General features: G+C 49.1%; 1 protein-coding gene across 1 annotated transcript in view; it reads left to right on the top strand.

Moving 5' to 3' along the window:
• Window positions 1-20,486, top strand: part of GNA11 (G protein subunit alpha 11) — a 178,044-nt gene that overhangs the window by 37,906 nt on the left and 119,652 nt on the right. Inside the window, exon 2 of the mRNA XM_086946763.1 lies at window positions 15,243-15,427. Within this exon, the coding sequence (XP_086802889.1) occupies window positions 15,243-15,427 (185 nt within the window). The remainder of the gene's footprint in view (window positions 1-15,242; window positions 15,428-20,486) is intronic.

The raw sequence follows: 20,486 nt of genomic DNA, 5'->3' as shown, positions 1-20,486 counted from the left end.
CTGCTGCATCAAAGGCTTTCGTCTTCTCTTTTCGAGAGCCTGCGCTGTCCTCATGCATTTCTCCTCCCTGTCACCATTTGTCTCTTCAAAGGCTCCGCTCCCCGCCCCCCGCCTGCACCACTCTCCTACTGTCCTACTCCCACCTCCCACGGAGCGCATGGCACTGCTTACATTTTACTTTGACTGCCGCCAGGCCGTCTCTCACGTGTTGTTTTTTCTTTTCTACGGCCGTCCTTTCCGCCCTCTTATCACCGCAGCGCATGGCACTGCTTACATTTTACTTTAACGGACATGTAGGCACCACAAACACAATTTTATTTGGTTTCCTTTCCGCTTCATGGTCGGCCGCAGCACTTTACACACGAGCAACGCTCACCCACGACCACTGTTTGCTTAACTGTGAAAACAAAGCCTCTCCCTCCCAACCCCACCCTCCCGCAGGAACAGTTCTACTTCGATAATGCTCTCTCTGTGTCGTGAATGCCTTGTTAGAGAGAGGCAAGAGGGCTGACTTTAGAAAGCGCATTTCTTAAAGGTGCACCAACTCACAGCCGGTGCACGGAAGCTGCTTCTCGCCTCTCCTTGGCTCATCGCACCTCACTCAAAAATTGCTACACCGCGTCATCAGAGGCCCCACGCTTTGCACAGCGCACATAACGTTTATGTACACTGGAACCGCGCTTCATGTTTGAGCGCGGCGCACCAGCAGCGATTGATTTCCAGTGCACTAGGTACTATATACAATAGATTTTAAACTTTCTATGTTCCTCTCCTCCACCCCCGGAGAGCGGCAGGGAAGGCCACGGAACCCTTCTAAACAGCACTCTTCTTTTTCCCTTTTTGCTTTCTTTGCCTCTCCTCTGTTCCTGCTTGCCCCCGATTCCTTGCCCCGCCTCTAATTGTTCGCCCCGTCACTGTTTGCTTTCTCTGACCCGCCGCCGCACTTGCTTGATTTCTGTAAACCTAATCTGTCCCCTTTTTAGGTGACTTTCTCTGACCCTGCTTGTTTCACCTGCCCCTGCTTGCCCCAGATTCGTTGCCCTGCTCTTGCTTGCTTCCTCCAACACACTTCTGCTCCTTCTTGCCTTCTCTGACGATCCTTTATCCCTGCTTGCTTTCCGTGCTTTCCCCAGATGCCTTGCCCTATCCCTGATTCTCTGTCCTGTCGTTTGCTTTCTCTGGCCCTCCTCTGTCGTTCCTTGCTTTCGATGACCCTCCTCTGTCTCTTCCTGGTTTCTCTGTCCTGCTTGCTTCACTGTCGCCGTGTGCACGTCCCCGCTTTCTACCCACCCCACCTGTCCCTTTTGCACTCCCTGTCCCTACTTGGAATCCCTGCCCTTACAGTTCACTGGTTTGTGTTCTTCAATGCCTCGACTTGCTCTCCGGCCTCCGTATGCCTTCCCGTCTTTGCTTGCTCTTTCTTGTCCTTACTTGCTCTCCCTGCCCCCGGACGCCCCCGTCCCTTTCTAATCTCCCTTTCTCGCTCTCCCCTGTCCCTGCTTGCTCATCCCTGCTCTGCCTTCCCTCCCATGTGCAGCTCTCCTGCTCTTTCCCTCTCTGTCCCCTGCTCCTTCTCCCACTCTCCCTGCTGCACCTATTGCCCTACTCCCTCCTGCGGCTGCCTGCTGTAAGTTATCCGGCCTCTGACTATTACTTGACTTCATCTTTCCCTGGAGAGAGCTGATGCCAGCCGATCGTCCTAATGGTACTCCTTTCATCCCTTTCCGTCTGTGCCAGGCCAATAACAGGGATGCGCTGATAAACAAGGACGCCCTGATGTATTTGTGCCTAATTTACTGTGGCATGAGTGTGACTTACCCGTGACCTTGCGTACCTGCACTTCCTGTCTCTTTGTCTCGTTTTTTGTATGTTCTTTTTCATCCATACTTTACCCCTATGCCACTGTTTCCCCTCCATCCTTGTTTTTTTAGGGGACTTGTTTGCATGTTTTGACGTGGCTGCATTTTCGTCACAAAATACACTGAACATATTCTTCACAAAAGTTATTTACAATAGTTTAAGCTATTGCTATTATAAACTACAAGAACTTTTATTTAAGTATTAATTATTTTAAAAAAATTAAGCCATTTGTATTTGTTATATGAATACATGTAAGTCAAGTATTGGCATTGTAAATGACATTTCTATTAATTTTGCTATTTTCAAGACCAACACATAAAACAAAATTGTCATTTACAAAACCAATAGCTCCAACTTTTCTAATGCGAGACCTATTGCATTTCCAATGCTTGTTTATATTTGAGGGAATTCTCTGAAAAGTTGTTATCAGTAATTTAGTAAATGAAATGTATCTACATCTAGGTGTGGCTGAGGAAAGATTCAGGCGTTGGCAGAACTTGATGTTCTGTCTCTGGTAGTTTTGAAATGTAATGTTGTCATAGTCACCCACATATTTAAGCCCTATTGAAATTTGGCAACTGCTGCAAATAAACCTGAAAATGTACCTGTCCAGTGAATGCTGATCTGCTGTACTCCAGAACTGTACGTTTCGTAGTCCAGTCAAGCTTTGAAACTCTTCACACTGAGTGCCCTCATTTTGCTGAAAAGAACCTTCTTTGCGAGCTATGAATTTCTGTTTTCCGTTTAAATTCTGACATCGTCTTGGGTTGGCTGATGTTTAAAGAAAATAAACTTCAAATTGTACAGTATTTCTGTGCTTGTAGGGGCACTCGCTCTTACTGATACAGAATTTAATGCAACTTTACGTACACGTTTAAAAAAAAAATGACTGGTTACGGAACCCACCGGAGACGTAACATATGGTCTTGAATAGAAAGCAGCAAAGGTTTGAAGTGCACTAGGGTAGAGTCAAGTGAGCTTAACTTCGATGTAGTCCTCCTGACAACATTCAGCCTAAGTTTAATGTTAATACATTTATTGAAAGTGCCAGTCCATGACATGTGAAATACAGATTTAAACAGAAAATATGCAAGGCTTGCTCGTTTGTTTATACCTGCAGCAGCGTGTGACCCATGAAAGTTGTGTATCAGATGTCAAATGGTAGCAGCAAAATTATGGCACAGGTGCCCCGAAATTTCCTTAGTAGGTGGAAAGGTCCTGTTTATAGAATACTAGCTTACCCGTCGCGCATTGCTGCGATCTCAGAAGAAAGGAAATTTAAGGAAACTTGTTATGATAACATTCAATTTACATTGTCATTTTTATTGAAACATATTCATTTTAATATGGAAAACTTTTCAAAGTGTCGTTTTAATTCTGTTTATTTATTAGAGTGCTTGTGGACACACAATATTTTTTTGTTTTTCCGTCTGGTGCGTACACGAATAAATCAGAAGGTTTTCCGACATGCGAGCTGGCCACATACAGTTGTCCATGTGAGAAGCACGGATTCTCCAATCTAGTCCACACACTTGCAGCGATTTTCCTTGTGCTTTGTTGATGGTTATTGCAAAAGCGAGTTGCACCGGAAACTGTAAACGTTTGAATTCAAATGGCATAGCTGTTGGGATCATTGGAATAGGTGTCAAAAGTACATCTTCGCCCTTGAATTTCCCATTTAAAATTGTAGCTTCGATGACATTTTTACCCATCTTTTTCACTGAAAGTCATGTACCGTTGCAAAGTTGTGGTGGATTGATGTTTCGGAGAAGAATGATAGGCCCGCCAATTTTTAATGTTAAAATGTGAGGGGGTCCGATATTTAATGAAACCTTCGCGGGAGTGTACTCAACAACTTCCCTAAGTTTCATGACGATAGGATGAATGGTGTAGTAATGCATAAAGGACAAACAAAGAGCGCCATACATTCGTTTTTAGGTTTCACCTAAGTGAAAGCTGCGCACTGCGCAGCTTTTCGCGCAGGCGAAAACCTAAAGAGAATACTATGTGGCTTGGGAATCCGCCCTCTGTTCCATTGGCTAGCTCCATAAATGGAGGCTAGCCATTGGAACAGAGATCTGTCTGTCATGGCCGGACCAGATTCGTGGGAGTTCCCGCGATTTCTTCCCTCTCCACCCTTTTCTGATCGTCATCGCGGCTCATTCAGCAACGTCATGCGGCCGTGGTTTATTTATTTTTTTGTCGTCCAGGTTTGTTTTGGCCATTCCGCGGCCGACCGCCGCCGGAGGAAGTCCAGGTGAGTGCTTGCTTTTCCTTGCCTTCCCGTCCCCCCCCCCCCTCCCGCTGTCCGTTCCCGCCCCCCCCCCCGTCCGTGTGCCCGTGCTTCTTGTTTTTAACGTGTTCGCCCGACTTGCTCCAAGAGTGTTGTTCTTTCTTTGCACCCTCTCCTATCTTTCGCCTGCCCTGTCCCTACCCCGCTCTCAGTGTCAGACTCACAGCACTTCTGCTCCTCACGCGTGCTCATTCTCTGGGTTTCTCTCTTCTTTCCCACCCTTCAGTCCCGTTCTCTCCTGCTTCGGTGGCCTGGGCGGCTTCTCTCTCTCCACACGCCGGTGACACGCAGCCTGTTACTGGTTTTTATTGGGTCAATAGTTGCAAAATCGCTAATCCTCCAAAGGTGAAAATCCCCCATTGCTCCTGTATTTGATAATTGGATAACAAAAATGGTTCATGCCGGGGCCCTCCAAAAATCCCTAAGATCACATTGGAGAGGTTGAGGGGGAGAGAAAAAGAAAGAAAAATAGGATGAGACGAAGAAAGGGGGGGGGGGTGAAGAGACAGAGAGCGACCACAGGAGTACTTGTGAGCCGGAGTGGTGAACAGCGCTTCACACCTCCTTTCACCAGGAGCTGTGTGAGCCCCGCTGCTCATCCGTGAGATCTGAAGAGGTCTGTGCACAGGGGCACGCTGTGCCATCTCCAGCCGCTCCCAAAGGGGCCCCCAAGAGTGGGGGAGGCCACTCAGCCTTCCGCTGGACACGTCCGGCAAAAATGTGTCACCAGCGGCACTCCTTTCATCGAAGCTTGCGACGTGAGCTCTGACCTCCACAGCGGGCTCCTTAAAGTGACAATGCATGCACAGAGTGGGTCTATGGCTGCACCGTCTGCACTTCTCGCTGTTTCGCATCGTTCTCGGTAACACAGCGCTTGGATACCCTCATGGGTAATAAGAAGCGCTTTACAAATTTGTCGTTTTATTGATTGAACGGAGATTAATGGTACTCCAGTTATCGGTGTCGTCCTCGGAAGGATGAACCGCGGATTCCTCTGAGCCAGGATCACATCTTTGCCTCTTTTGGCCACAGGCAGATGTCGTTAAAACCATGAACCATCCTAAAGTGATGCAAATCCCACGTGCAGACACACCTACACGTACACATGGTGGGAGCCAGAGTATTATACAGTATTAAACCCCTCAGGGCGGGCTGGTTCTTACAGGTGAGTGCAGCGCGCATGGTGGCGGGCGACAGTCCGAGGCACAGCTCCTGTGCTCGGAGTGGGCTCGGCAGGTCATAGAGGCACCAGGGAGGGGGCCCCTTTCCTCATTGGCTGGCACTCAGAGCTGTCTGTAAGGGCGGAGCACCGTTACCGGTGCCCAGGGAGGGAGGGGCACCAACTCCAGGCGGGGAGTCCGTCCAGCTGGTGTGAGGAGGGGCACACGGTGTGTCTGCGCTTTCGCAGCGCCTGCACCTCCACTGATTCACATGGGGAGGGAGGGGGGACGCTGGGTCTCAACCCCGTGATTAAAAGTCTATTTACAAGTCGGGCTTATAGTCCTGTCGTAAACTTTATTGCGGAAAGGTAATCCTGTCTGATGCAATCCCTGCTGCATTTCACGTTTTATCTTATCTTGCATTTCTTAGGAATATTTACTTTTTTCAAGCTGTGTTTTTCTGCATTTCTTTCACGCAGCATGAGTCTCGTACATGCTCTGATCTCAGTCACAGGGTGAGTTCCCGTTGAGGGTGGTTGTGAGGGGCACGAGTTAGAGATCTGGGGTTGAGGAAGGCAGTGTGAGTTTCTCGTAGTACCTTGTCATCCGGACCGAATTTGAGCCGGTGTTTAACAGTGAGGTTCCTCTGGCGCTCAAATTTGGAGACCTGTTCTCTTATTTTTCCCTTATCAGACTTTGACGTAGAACAAGAGACAGAAAACGCAAAAGTGCGAAAGAAGGGGGACGCAAAAGACTAAAAACAGTGACCGAAAATCCCAGGGATGAGAAAGAAGCCGAGCGAGTGAAATAAAAGGGAAGGAAGTGATAATGTTTCAAGTCTGAAAATGTGATGCTTTGAATTAAACATTCCTACGGCTTTTTGGCGCCTTGATTGTCCTCATTCTACCATTCACCATTTTCCTCTGAAGCCTCTCTGTTAGGCAGGGGCCAACACCCATTGGGCTGAACAGGCTTCAGATACCCCCCACCCCACACTCCTCAGCTGCCACTTCCCCAGACTCAGTTTTATTTCCATAATCTGTAATGGTGATGTGTTTCAGAATGTTTCCTCTAGTGGGACAGCTGACCGTGCCTGTAGCACCGCCGGTTGGCATAGACACTGCTCGTTGGTACCAGGTGTATAGGGCAGAGACACAGAGGTAACCTAGGCATAGACCGTTGGAAATACACTAAGCTCTGCCCCCCTCGTCGATTATAGGTATGCACACAAAACAACCCTAATTTATTATTAATTCCTATTTGTAGAGCACAGACATAGCATCTCTTAGTGTTTTCAAGGTACAGGGGCCAGCAAGGAGTTTGGGTGGGTTGATGCCTAGAGGCACATGGTGCAAGGGAGCTAACTTAATTCCCACCTTATCGGCCGCTGGAAATATAGATGAGGATGGTTGCCGGTTGGGAATCCACCAATGGTTTGTTCAGAATAGCCAAGCACTGGAAACATGGCTGTGCTTGCTTCCCTGGCTGTGCTTGCTTCCCTGCCCCCTGGCTGTGCTTGCTTCCCTGCCCCCTGGCTGTGCTTGCTTCCCTGCCCCCTGGCTGTGCTTGCTTCCCTGCCCCCTGGCTGTGCTTGCTTCCCTGCCCCCTGGATGTGCTTGCTTCCCTGCCCCTGGCTGTGCTTGCTCCCCCGCCCCCTGGTTCCCCTTCCCCTGGCTGTGCTTGCTCCCCGTCCACCTGGCTGTGCTTGCTCCCCGTCCACCTGGCTGTGCTTGCTTCCCTGCCCCCTGGCTGTGCTTGCTTCCCTGCCCCCTGGCTGTGCTTGCTTCCCTGCCCCCTGGCTGTGCTTGCTTCCCTGCCCCCTGGCTGTGCTTGCTTCCCTGCCCCCTGGCTGTGCTTGCTTCCCTGCCCCCTGGCTGTGCTTGCTTCCCTGCCCCCTGGCTGTGCTTGCTTCCCTGCCCCCTGGCTGTGCTTGCTTCCCTGCCCCCTGGCTGTGCTTGCTTCCCTGCCCCCTGGCTGTGCTTGCATCCCTGCCCCCTGGCTGTGCTTGCTTCCCTGCCCCCTCGCTGTGCTTGCTTCCCTGCCCCCTCGCTGTGCTTGCTTCCCTGCCCCCTCGCTGTGCTTGCTTCCCTGCCCCCTCGCTGTGCTTGCTTCCCTGCCCCCTCGCTGTGCTTGCTTCCCTGCCCCCTCGCTGTGCTTGCTTCTCTGCCCCCTCGCTGTGCTTGCTTCCCTGCCCCCTGAGTGTGTGTGGCTCTGGGTGGGGTTGTGTGGCTCTGGGTGGGGTTGTGTGTGTGTGTGTGGCTCTGGGTGTGTGTGTGTGGCTCTGGGTGTGTGTGTGTGGCTTTGGGTGTGTGTGTGTGGCTTTGGGTGTGTGTGTGTGGCTCTGGGTGTGTGTGTGTGGCTCTGGGTGTGTGTGTGTGGCTCTGGGTGTGTGTGTGTGGCTCTGGGTGTGTGTGTGTGGCTCTGGGTGTGTGTGTGTGGCTCTGGGTGTGTGTGTGTGGCTCTGGGTGTGTGTGTGGGGCTCTGGGTGTGTGTGTGGGGCTCTGGGTGTGTGTGTGGGGCTCTGGGTGTGTGTGTGGGGCTCTGGGTGTGTGTGTGGGGCTCTGGGTGTGTGTGTGGGGCTCTGGGTGTGTGTGTGGGGCTCTGGGTGTGTGTGTGGGGCTCTGGGTGTGTGTGGGGCTCTGGGTGTGTGTGTGGGGCTCTGGGTGTGTGTGTGGGGCTCTGGGTGTGTGTGTGGGGCTCTGGGTGTGTGTGTGGGGCTCTGGGTGTGTGTGTGGGGCTCTGGGTGTGTGTGGGGCTCTGGGGGGGGTGTGTGTGGGGCTATGGGTGGGTGTGTGTGTGTGTGTGTGGCGGGCTATGGGTGTGTGTGTGTGGGGCTCTGGGGGGTGTGTGTGTGTGGGGCTCTGGGGGTGTGTGTGTGTGTGGGGCTCTGGGGGTGTGTGTGTGTGTGTGTGTGGGGCTATGGGTGGGTGTGTGTGTGTGGGGCTATGGGTGTGTGTGTGTGGGGCTCTGGGTGGGTGTGTGTGTGTGGGGCTCTGGGTGTGTGTGGGGCTCTGGGTGTGTGTGTGGCTCTGGGGGTGTGTGTGTGTGTGGGGCTCTGGGGGTGTGTGTGTGTGTGGGGCTCTGGGGGTGTGTGTGTGTGTGGGGCTCTGGGGGTGTGTGTGTGTGTGGGGCTCTGGGGGGTGTGTGTGTGTGGCTCTGGGGGTGTGTGTGTGTGTGTGGGGCTCTGGGGGTGTGTGTGGGGCTCTGGGGTGTGTGTGTGTGTGTGTGTGGCTCTGGGGGGGGTGTGTGTGTGTGTGGGGCTCTGGGGGTGTGTGTGTGGGGCTCTGGGTGGGTGTGTGTGGGGCTCTGGGTGGGTGTGTGTGTGTGGGGCTCTGGGTGTGTGTGTGTGGGGGGCTCTGGGTGTGTGTGTGTGTGTGTGGGGCTCTGGGTGTGTGTGTGTGTGTGTGGGGCTCTGGGTGTGTGTGTGTGGGGCTCTGTGTGTGTGTGTGTGTGTGGGGCTCTGTGTGTGTGTGTGTGTGTGTGGGGCTCTGGGTGTGTGTGTGTGTGTGTGGGGCTCTGGGTGTGTGTGTGTGTGTGTGGGGCTTTGGGTGTGTGTGTGTGGGGCTCTGGGTGTGTGTGTGTGTGTGTGGGGCTCTGGGTGTGTGTGTGTGTGTGGGGCTCTGGGTGTGTGTGTGTGGGGGGCTCTGGGTGTGTGTGTGGGGGGCTCTGGGTGTGTGTGTGTGGGGGGCTCTGGGTGTGTGTGTGTGGGGGGCTCTGGGTGTGTGTGTGTGGGGGGGGGCTCTGGGTGTGTGTGTGTGGGGCTCTGGGTGTGTGTGTGTGGAGCTCTGGGTGTGTGTGTGTGGAGCTCTGGGTGTGTGTGTGGGGCTCTGGGTGTGTGTGTGTGGGGCTCTGGGTGTGTGTGTGTGTGGGGCTCTGGGTGTGTGTGTGTGTGGGGCTCTGGGTGTGTGTGTGCGTGGGGCTCTGGGTGTGTGTGTGTGTGGGGCTCTGGGTGTGTGTGTGTGTGGGGCTCTGGGTGTGTGTGTGTGGGGCTCTGGGTGTGTGTGTGGGGCTCTGGGTGTGTGTGTGTGTGTGGGGGGCTCTGGGTGTGTGTGTGTGGGGCTCTGGGTGTGTGTGTGTGGCGCTCTGTGTGTGGCTCTGGGTGTGTGTGTGGTAGTAATTGCTGTCTGCTGAGCTCGTCCGTAGGGTACTATAGGTCTCACATTTGCGAGAGATAAAGGTAATGGCAATGTAAATGGCAATGCCATTTATTTATCTTTATTCAAAACCAACACATAAATACAAATGTTGTCATTTACAATACCAATAGCTCTAACTTTTCCAAGGGCGAAACCATTGCATTGTAAATGCTATATAAATATATATATATATATATATATATATATATATATTTTGTAGGACCTCATTACAAGTGCCCTTTAGCATCTAGCAGCATGCCACAGCGGCTTCATTTAATCTCTGAATGAAAAGTTTAGTTGAATGTAGTGTTGTTCATCTACATGTAATTCATTATACCTGTACCCAAGGTGAGGGAGTACCATCCACTTTAGAGCCTTGTAGAGTATCCTAGAATAATTTTATGAGGAAACAACCTCTTTCACTTTTACTGCAGCATGAATCTTGCCGCTGTACATTTGAAGAGAATCTCCAAACTAAAACCATGCCTGGTATAGTCTTACAAATTGCAACAGTTTACTTAAAATGGTTTCTGGAACTGGGTAAGACCAGCTTCTCAGTGATCCTGCAAGCAGTATCAGGATATGGTCAAATATTTCTGCCCCCTTAGATTTTCTTGGGCTAATCCAGAGAGTGTCTTTCTGGGCACTGAAAATGTTTGAGGTTGTAAAGGTTTCTAGCAGTTGAGCCGATTTATGCATAGTCAGTCTAAGGCTTGAGTGGAACCTCGGGGCACTTGTTTTCTGTTCTGTTTGTATAGGCTGCCGCCTCTCTTGTACATCTTGTCCTTGTCTTTTAATATAGCGCAATCTGAACCTTGGAGTAGAAATTCCTATACTAAAGCTGTCACAGATTCCTAGCAGATTTTAGCCTCAGTGTGCCCGCATAGTTTGACTCTCAAGCTTACCATTTAACTTTGGCCAATTTCTTTGCTGACTCCATGTTTCCATCCCAAGGTGGGGCCTCCGGAGCATACCATTAGCTTGTCCGAGGAACTGGACAGTGTCCACTTTAGAAGTACAGTGTTCCCATACTAGAAGTACAGTGTTCCCATACTAGAAGTACAGTGTTCCCATACTAGAAGTACAGTGTTCCCATACATCTTGTATGCTCCATTCCACTGGCATTTTACCACGCTTATGTGCTTTACCAACAAAGTACTTGGGGCCTGATCACAAGTTTGGCGGTGCAGGAACAGGGCCCGTACCGCCAAACGCAAAAACCGGTTGCCCGCCAGAATAGGAGTTTTTCCCTGGTCTGGTGGTCAGTCCTTTGACATTCCCATGGCCTTGCCTTTCAAGTAGGTTCCGCAATGGGACCGTCCAAGCTTGTTCCTGCACAACTTGGACTGTGACGTGCAGGAAAGGGGTGCATGCGCACACGGAGGCACACCATGTGCACTATGCATCAATCTTGTATGCCGTGAGGGGGGTTTGTTTCCGCACTGCCACCCTAACAAATGCTGTCTCACCACTGTGGTTGGGGTCGCAGTGAGGAAACGTGCAATATGCTTGGCGGTGCTACAGCGGCACCACCAAGCATATTACAGCCTTAAGACTGCTGCTCCAGTGCCAGGGATTGCGGATCCTTGGCGGCTGCAGCGGTTCGCTCATGGTCCAACCGATGTGCTCTAAAAACGGTGGTTGGACCACAGGTGTGGCGGTCCCCGACCACCACCAAACTCGTCATCAGGCCCTTAGTGAATATGATATATACTTGCCGTATGTGAATCCTTTCCTTCATGTCGTGTATTTGGTGTGAAAACATGCAAAAAATGCTGGTAATGACCATCAATGATGAACTTGGCCCTTTTAACATAGTATATACTAGCTGGGTTGCATTTTGATGCTAATAACAGGTGTTGAGTTTATTATCACAGTTTAAACACAACCTTTTTGCTCACAATTGCAGCAACGCTTGCATGAATGCCTTCCCGAATATCGTGTTCTTCATTGAATTTGCGCACAAAGTAAAACTGTTGCATTGAAACGAGGAAAGACGTTGTTCTTTTTAGGTCTCGCCTCTCAATGCGCATGCGCATTGAGCAGAGCGAGACTATAGCGCCTTAAACAGACTTTACCCAACTGCGTGATTTGGTGCTGTGCCCGTGGCTTTTAGATCAATGCGCAAGCGCATTGACCTAAAATGCGCGTGCACATCATCAAATCGCCGTCTGTTCCCTCAGCCGCACTCCTCCCACACCTTTGAAGTGAAGCTTAGCTTCACTTCAAAGGCCCCTGCTGCTTCACACCCTCTCCCCGCACCGTCCCCTCCCCTGCCGCCGTGTCGCATTTCTCCCCCCCCCCCCTTCTCTGCCTTCCCTCCGTCTTGTTTCTCATTGTAATTGCATGTGTACAAACCCCAGCCCATCGTTCTACAGGGCGTACCATATTAATTTAAACTACCGACACAAAAGTGACAGCCGCTGTTCTAAATGAAGGATTCTTTAATAGACGTCTGCAAGTTCCGAGCAGCAGTCACGAGATTGACAGTGACCGCACATACTTTGCAAAATGCAGTGTTCCCCTATCATTAAAGTATACAATATTTTAGGAGATACTGAAGAGGCAACCACGTGTAATATTTTAAAAATTTATCAACGCAGTGTGTAATCAAAATAGAAAGAATCCGAGCACAGACTTGAGCAGCCAGTGCCAGGCCTGTCCACACCAATTAGAGGGGTTGGACTGCACATGACCTTCCCCGTCCCCCCTCCCTTAAACTCGGCCAGCTGCGGTTGCAGGTTTTCCATAACCCCAATGCTAGATTGCGGGGTTACCGGCGAGGATAAGTGGAAAGGGAGAGCAAGAGAAGAGGGATAAGTCTGCGTACTCTGTACACCCATGTCGAATCCTTACTTGAGCTGTGTATGTAAAAAAAAAATATATATAAATATATTTTTTACAAAGGGTGTCCCAGGCGGTGTGCGGGTTCCTTGTATGCCCCGCGGGCCGCGGCTAACATCCTAAGGCCCGATGTACACGGAAGGTCTTGCTGTCCAATACGTGTGTCCACATACGTGTATGTGTAGCCGCTCGTCACACGCCGGTAGGATTAGAGGCAGACAGCTGGGTTTTAACAATGTTTTGCATACCAAGAACACAGTATATGAACACCAACCCTACCTCTGTGTTGAGGTCCCCTAATCGGTGCTTACTGTGCACAAAAACACACCTCCAGTTCAGATGAAGTGCACCCCCCCCTAAACCCTCACCCCCCCTAACCCTCACCCCCCCTAACCCTCACCCCCCCTAACCCTCAGCCCCCCTAACCCTCAGCCCCCCTAACCCTCACCCCCCCTACCCTTACCCTCACACCCCCTTACCCTTACCCTCACACCCCCTTACCCTTACCCTCACACCCCCTTACCCTCACACCCCCTTACCCTTACCATCACACCCCCTTACCCTTACCATCACACCCCCTTACCCTTACCCTTACCCTCACACCCCCTTACCCTTACCCTTACCCTCACACCCCCTTACCCTCACCCTCACACACCCTCCCTCACCCTCACACACCCTCCCTCACCCTCACACCCCCTCACCCTCACACCACTCAGTGCTACAACACATATTGTGTTGCAATAGGTGTCACATTTAAATAACAAACCTATTAATTTCGCTATTTTCAAAATAAGCACATTAATAAAAATGTGTCCTTTACAATACCAATAGCTCAAACTTTCCAAATGCGAGACCTATTGCATTGCTGTGCTTCTCTCCCCTGCTGCACTCTCCTGCTCTCTAGAGATGTGGCCTAACAACCAGAGCTGCCATCTAAGTCACGTAAATACAAAACATGTTGCATTCCAAATGCTATAGGTGTCACATTCCCGAAAGTTATAACTATTGGCATTGTAAATGACAAAGCTATCAATTTAGCTATTTTAAAAACCAATAAATAAAATATTTGTCATTTACAAGACCAATAGCTCCAACTTTTCTAATGCGAGACCTATTGCGTTTCCAATGCTTGTTTAATCCCTTGCCCATTTGAGATTGACCTGCCATCCCAGATTCATGGTTCGCATTGCCTACTTAAATTTTAGTTACTTGAATGCTAATACTTAAAATCTCAATTGGTTTGTCAGACGTTTCACTGCCCTGGAATCTAGGTCCTCCATGTTCATGGATCATGGTTTGGCTCTGCCATGTGTATTTGTATTTCCTGTGTCGTCCAGCCACCAGCCCTGCCGCCTTGCGTTTTAATATGCTTTTTTTTCTTTCATTTTAATATTTAATTTAAACATAGCATTTCCATTATATAAGCTACAATTTCACAAAGTTCGTTTTTGGTTTCGACGTGGCATTTCCACCTTCATATTAGTTTCTGTGCGAGCCTGCTTCCATTACCCTTCTCCTGCATGTGCAGATTCCATCCTTGCTGCTGTTCAGTAATGATTCCGTTGTAGGTTTGTGTTTGGAGAACCTTGGTAACAATTCCATGTTTAGCAGGGAGGAGCTGCTACATGGCTTCCTTGAAAGGGGGATAGCGAAAGGACCGGAACTCAAGTTTTTCTCGCCACCCAGAAGGATTATGACAGCCCAATATCTAATCATTTGCTTATCTCAGTAGCTGCTGTAGCTTTCCTGATAGGAGCTGTTGGTATATCTCCAACTATCTTGTTTTCTTTTATTATTCTAATTTTTGCATGAGCCCTTTCTTTAGAATTTTCAGTGTATGATGCCAGCGGAAGCTGAGAGAGTCTTCGGCACAGCTCCTTGTTTCTCTATGATAAGATGTAGCTCAACTGAAGGCTGTTGGCCTTTTGCCTTGATGTCCTAGAACATTCAGTGTGACACACTTACTGGATCCAAATCTGGTTATAATTATCCTGCCTCACTACTGAATCATTAACCTGCAGCAACGCTATTATTGGCAGAACCTACAGACTTCCACTGCTCTGGAATCCCCTCCTTTGAACTGCAGTGGGATGGCAGGCTGTCTTGTCATTAGCTTCCAAAATTCTCTGCTTCTGTTTGTTGTGCGCTTTTGAGGCACAGGAATGTTCTGTAAAACAGCAGACCTCCTCTTTTCTAATAAGGGTTTTCAAGCTTGCTTCGGTGTGGACCAGCTTGATTTGGATCGTCTTGCTTCGCTGTAATACAGTGTGATATTCCTGCCAGCCTCTAACCTTTGGTATTGGTTACCAAATATTCCCTAGTCAGGGCTTGTAGAAGCCGAGATACAAAGGGGTGGATGTGATGTGCTTTTCTGAAGACCTTGGTGAAAGAGAACCTGGTGGAAACGCTCACGGTTAAAGAATGCCTGTCATTTATTTACCGGTATGGGAGAGCTTTTCAGGTAACCACTGAATTACCTTTTACTGATAAATGATCCTTCTATAAATGGTATTAAATGCATCTCATGGGTGTCTTTAAAATGAGCATGTCTACAACATTCCTGCACCCATGTTGTACATCCCATATCTAGTCTGCTCATACCGGCTCATGATACAGCTTTCTAATAGCTTGCTGTTCACCCCTTTGTGTTCCTGATTTGGCAAGGATGTCATTATGAAGTTTCCACTGTTTCTACTACACCACCTATCTCCTTGATTTCATGCAAGTTTGATGAATTCTGATCTGTACGCTGCATGCCGTAGCTAAAACATTTTCACTTGACGTTAAACTGTTCATAACCCATTTGAGGGAAATATCCCTTTAGCGTGCCCACTTCTGTGACCATTTTACGGTCCGGAGTGCACGCAGCATGGATAGGGGGACTTATATGCCTCGTTTCGAGCCAGTCTTCTGTCCTAGTAAACCTTTGCTTTTTCTTTCTGCTCTTAGGCACAGGCGAGAGCGGGAAGAGCACATTCATCAAACAGATGCGAATAATTCATGGCTCGGGATATTCAGAGGAGGACAAGAGGGGCTTCACGAAACTGGTGTACCAGAACATCTTCACTGCCATGCAGTCCATGATCCGTGCAATGGAGACCCTGAAGATCCTGTACAAGTACGAACAGAACAAGGTTGGGCCTTTTTAAATTTTTTGCCTACCCTACTTTATTTCTGGAACATTAGCCCAGATTTACAAAGATTACATTCACAAAAAGTTGTGGCACATTGCGTACAATTTTTTCGAATTTGCGTCTGATTTTGAGAGCTGACTTGTGTACTTTTAGGTTGGTTTGCCAAATCACCATTTGCAGGGGGTCAGAAAGTCCTCTGCCTAATATTGATTAGGCAGGTCGTAAATTGCCACACCTTGTGATAGGTTGTCATCAACGGATACTGGCCTGCAAAACCACTTTATTTACCGGTTATATTTCCGGTTATATTTCAAAACATAATCTTTTTTTTAATGTGTTTTTTTTAAAGCAGTCCACCTTCCTTGAGGGAACTGGTTCTTCTTTCCTCTTTAGAATACTTCATTTAGGATCAGTCATTGGTCCCCTGGACCACTGAATACTCTCCCTGACGCTTACACCTTGATGACTAGAAGGGACACTGCGTCACCGGACATCGCCTTCCTTACTGAAATATGGATGAACGCATCATCAGCACCCGACATCGCCATAGCCATACCGGACGCTTACAAGATTATCCGAAAAGACAGCACCAATCAAACAGGAGGAGGCATCGCCATCATCCATAGGAACACCATCAAAATCACGACCAGCTCCGACGATAATCTTGCAACCGCCGAACATCTCCACTTCCAGATCCACACCGACCCTAGGACCACACTTAGAGGCACCCTCATCTACAGGCCACCAGGAACCCGTACACAATTCAGCGACGACATCACCGACTTCATCAGTCCACACGCCCTCGCCTCGAGAACTACATCCTACTAGGAGACCTCAACTACCACCTTGAAAACAAACACGACCGCAACACCTCCACCTTTCTGGAGAACCTGGCCAACCTCGGACTCAAACAATTTGTTGATACCCCCACCCATATAGCCGGACACACGCTCGACCCTATCTTCACCTCCAGCAAGCATATCTCCTTCGACCGCACCACAGCTCTCCACTGGACGGACCACAGCTGTGTTCACTTAAACTACAAAACCGCCCTGACCCACAACCGCCCACAACCTATTCCTCTGAGAAACTGGAACAAAATCACCTCAGACCAACTCCTCACTTCACTCAACCAAAACCCTCCCACCCCCTCACTGGACCCAAACCAAGCGGCCACCAATTTCAAACAATGGATCACCCACAGTGCTGACGAACTAGCACCTCTGAAAAAGCACCAGATCAAATCAACAAGCAAAAAGGCTCCCTGGTTCAATGATGACCTAAAACAATCCTAGAAGCTATGCCGCACCCTGGAGAAAAGGTGGAGAAAAAACCCAAACCCAGACAACATGGCCACCCTCAAGGCAGCCACCCGCAAACACCACCAACTGATTCGAGCCACCAAGAAATCCGCATTCAAGGATAGTCTCGACAACAACACCCACAACAGCAAGGAACTCTTAAACATCGTAAAAGAATTCACCCACCCCACAGCAGCATCTAACAACATCACTCCCTCCCAAGACCTCTGCGATGCGTTATCCTCCTTCTACAACAAAATCGCCGACATCCATAACCGCTACGAGAATACTCCCAGCGATCAACCCTCCCCACCCCCCTCAGATCCTACTCTGCCAACTATCATCCTTAGCGCCTGGAACCCAGTCACCACTGAAGACACCATCCGCCTAATGAACTCAGTCCACTCTGGCTCGCCAACCGGCCCCTGCCCCCACCACATCTTCAACAAAGCCGACTCCATCATCGCACCCCATCTCCGTGATGTCATCAACTGCTCGTTCAACTCTGCCACCTTCCCAGAAAGCTGGAAACATGCCGATCTCAGCGCCCTTTTGAAGAAACCCACAGCAGACCCCTCCGAACTTAAAAACTACCGACCTATATCCCTCCTCCCATTCCCTGCCAAAGTCATTGAGAAAGCAGTCAATAGCCAACTCGCCGCCTTCCTTGAATCACACAACTCCCTCGACCCCCTCTCAGTCCGGATTTCGAGCACCGAAACCGCCCTCATTGCAGCAACAGACGACATCCGAACACTTGTGGACAACGGAGAAACAGTGGCCCTCATTCTACTCGACCTCTCCGCCGCTTTCGACACTGTCTGCCACAGCACCCTAATACAACGCCTCAGCAACATTGGCATACAAGGAAAGGCCTTGGACTGGATCATCTCGTTCCTAGCTGGGAGAACTCAGAGTCCGACTTCCCCCATTCAACTCAGAGGCTACTGAAGTCATCTGTGGAGTTCCACAAGGATCATCACTCAGTCCCACCCTCTTCAACGTTTACATGAGCCCACTCGCATCCATCGCGCGCCAACCCAACCCAACCCAACCTCAACATCATCTCCTACGCCGACGACACCCAATTAATCCTTTCCCTCACCAAAGACCCCAACATCGCCAAAACCAACCTGCACGATGGCATGAAAGAAGTAGCCGATTGGATGAAACATATCCGCTTAAAACAACTCGGACACAACGGAGGTACTCATCCTAGGATCTTCCCCCTCTGCCTGGGACGACTCCTGGTGGCCTTCCGCTCTGGGCACAGCACCCACACCCACAGACCATGCACGTAACCTTGGCTTCATCCTAGACTCCTCCCCCTCGATGTCCAGACAAGTCAACGCAGTCTCATCCTCCTGCTTCAACGTACTTCGCATTCTCAAAAAGATCTTCCGCTGGATCCCCCTCGAGACAAGAAAGACTGTCACCCACGCACTGGTCACAAGTCGACTGGATTATGGTAACACACTATACGCCGGAATCACAGCAAAATTACAGAAAAAACTACAACGCATCCAAAACGCATCAGCGCGACTCGTATTCGACATCCCTCGCCAAGACCACATCACTGGACACCTAAAAGACCTCCACTGGCTTCCCGTCAACAAAAGAATTACATTCAGTCTTCTCACCCACGCACACAAGGCCCTCTACAATCTGGGACCCGAATGCCTCCACACTCGACTGTCCTTCTACAAACCCACCGCCAACTAAGATCGTCCAATCAAGCCCTCGCCGCAGTCCTGCGCATCCGAAAATCCACCATGGGAGGAAGATCCTTCTCCTTCCTTGCAGCCAAGACCTGGAACTCACTCCCCACTCGCCTCCGCCTTACTCAAAACCACATCTCCTTCAGAAAAGAACTTAAAACCTGGCTATTCGACAAATAATGTACCCCTTCCCAAGCGCCTTGAGACCCTCTGGGTGAGTAGTGCGCAATATAAATGCCCGAACTTGAACTTTACCACCTCCTTGAAAAAGATAGTAACTTTTCAATGGTTTCGGACCGAATTTGAGCTCATGATCAATTGAAACAGATAATGCCGAACCACAATTTAGAAGGACCATCCCTTTCGGTACGGGTCCCTAAGCCTATTTTAGGAGGTTTTTGTACATTATAAAAATGGATTTTGCATTTGAAAACCATGATTTTGCGATCGCAAAATCTTTTTGTGCATCAGCAGAAAAGCTACATAGTGTGAATTCTAGAAATATTAGGAAACTACATACACCACAGAAGTTTGATTGGAGCATTTGGACATGGACGATGACTGTTGAAAAATGATCACTTACCTAGAATGGGCAAGTCAATTTTGGATACCATTTGCCTCTTAACATATTGTTCTTTTCAGATGTTTCAAGGTGATTCTTAAAACTGGTTTTAAATCCATTAAATGTGGGGCACGCACACATCAGGAGGCTGTAAGATGAGGACTAGAGTTTAGGAGTTCTAGAGGAAGTGTAGCAGCTCAGGTCACTGTCTTATCGTGAGGTGGTAGCATGATCCTCGCAACCATTAATGTAAGACTACTGTTACCAACGAGGACCACACTAGCTAGTTTTAGGTTGCCCTAGAAATGATTAAACACATCGCCTATCTCCGGTGGTGGCATTTGGAAAGGAAGTGTGTGACATGCACCTTATGATGTGTTAAATTTTGTAACATAGAAGGCCATACGTACCCCCACTGGATAGGAGGGTTGTGAGCACCATTGAATACGTATGAAGATTACGATCAGCTGATGAGCTTTCTTGTATACAGGAACTACCGTGCTTGATAGTCTAACGTCATACATTTTTATGAGGCAAAAGAGCATTAAATAAGAAATCTTCAAGAAGGTTGTTACGAGTCATCTAGGTTACCGAAACTTGCATTGACTGTTAAGAAGTGTCTTAAGAGTGTGTGTCAGTGTATGCTTGGTATGGATGTGAGAATTGACTGGGGTTTGTTCTTTGTTGGTTCATTCTATTTTATGCTGTTTAAATTGTGATTAAATAGTGTGTTTATAATGTATTATTAGAATAAGTAATAATTTTGGATATATAACAATGATTCTGATACTAATATGAATGTTCAATAAAAAAATTATAGTTAATGAAATAAAAACTTTTTTGAAGCAATTGGCGAGTTAAAAATGGCTGAAGATTTGTTCCTTATAAAAAGAATTTAATAGGCTAGCGAATCTTTTTTGGGATGTGTGTTGGCTTGGAGAAGTACCATGTACCTCTGAACTCCATATTCGGCGGCTTGTATAGTGCTGTATTTTTAGCCGAGAGCCACTCCACTACGTGTGGGCAGTGGTGGTTGTGTATCTTGACAGGTTGAGTACCATCCTCCTAGTGGAATTAAGCCCCATGACTGTTCTGGCTGTCCTGCAGAGTGCATGGCTACCAGAAGGCCTCCCAGCGCTGGACCGGTCATCACATAATCGTAGTCAACAGAGCTAATTGCCAGAAAGACAGGTATTCTATGACCTGCTCTCAGGTTTGCTTGCATGATAGCCGGGAAACTCGAAGGGAATTCCTGAGCCTGGGCGCCGATATAAGGAGTGGCTACTTATCCCAAGAGAGCAGGACCTTTCTTGTGAAGGGGCCTATGCATAAGCCTTTAAGTTGGACCTGCTGCTCCACTGGGAGCCGGTGGATGTCTCCCAGGGCAGCTTTTGCAAATTGATGCTGGGGGTGATCCATCAGAAGCTGAGCAGCAGCTTTCTGTATAGTCTAAGGCTCTTTGGCACAGAATGGGAGGA

This window comes from Lissotriton vulgaris, chromosome 12 (genome assembly GCF_964263255.1).
Source record: "Lissotriton vulgaris chromosome 12, aLisVul1.2, whole genome shotgun sequence".
Lineage (NCBI taxonomy): Eukaryota > Metazoa > Chordata > Amphibia > Caudata > Salamandridae > Lissotriton > Lissotriton vulgaris.
This window is presented reverse-complemented; position numbering and strand designations above follow the sequence as displayed.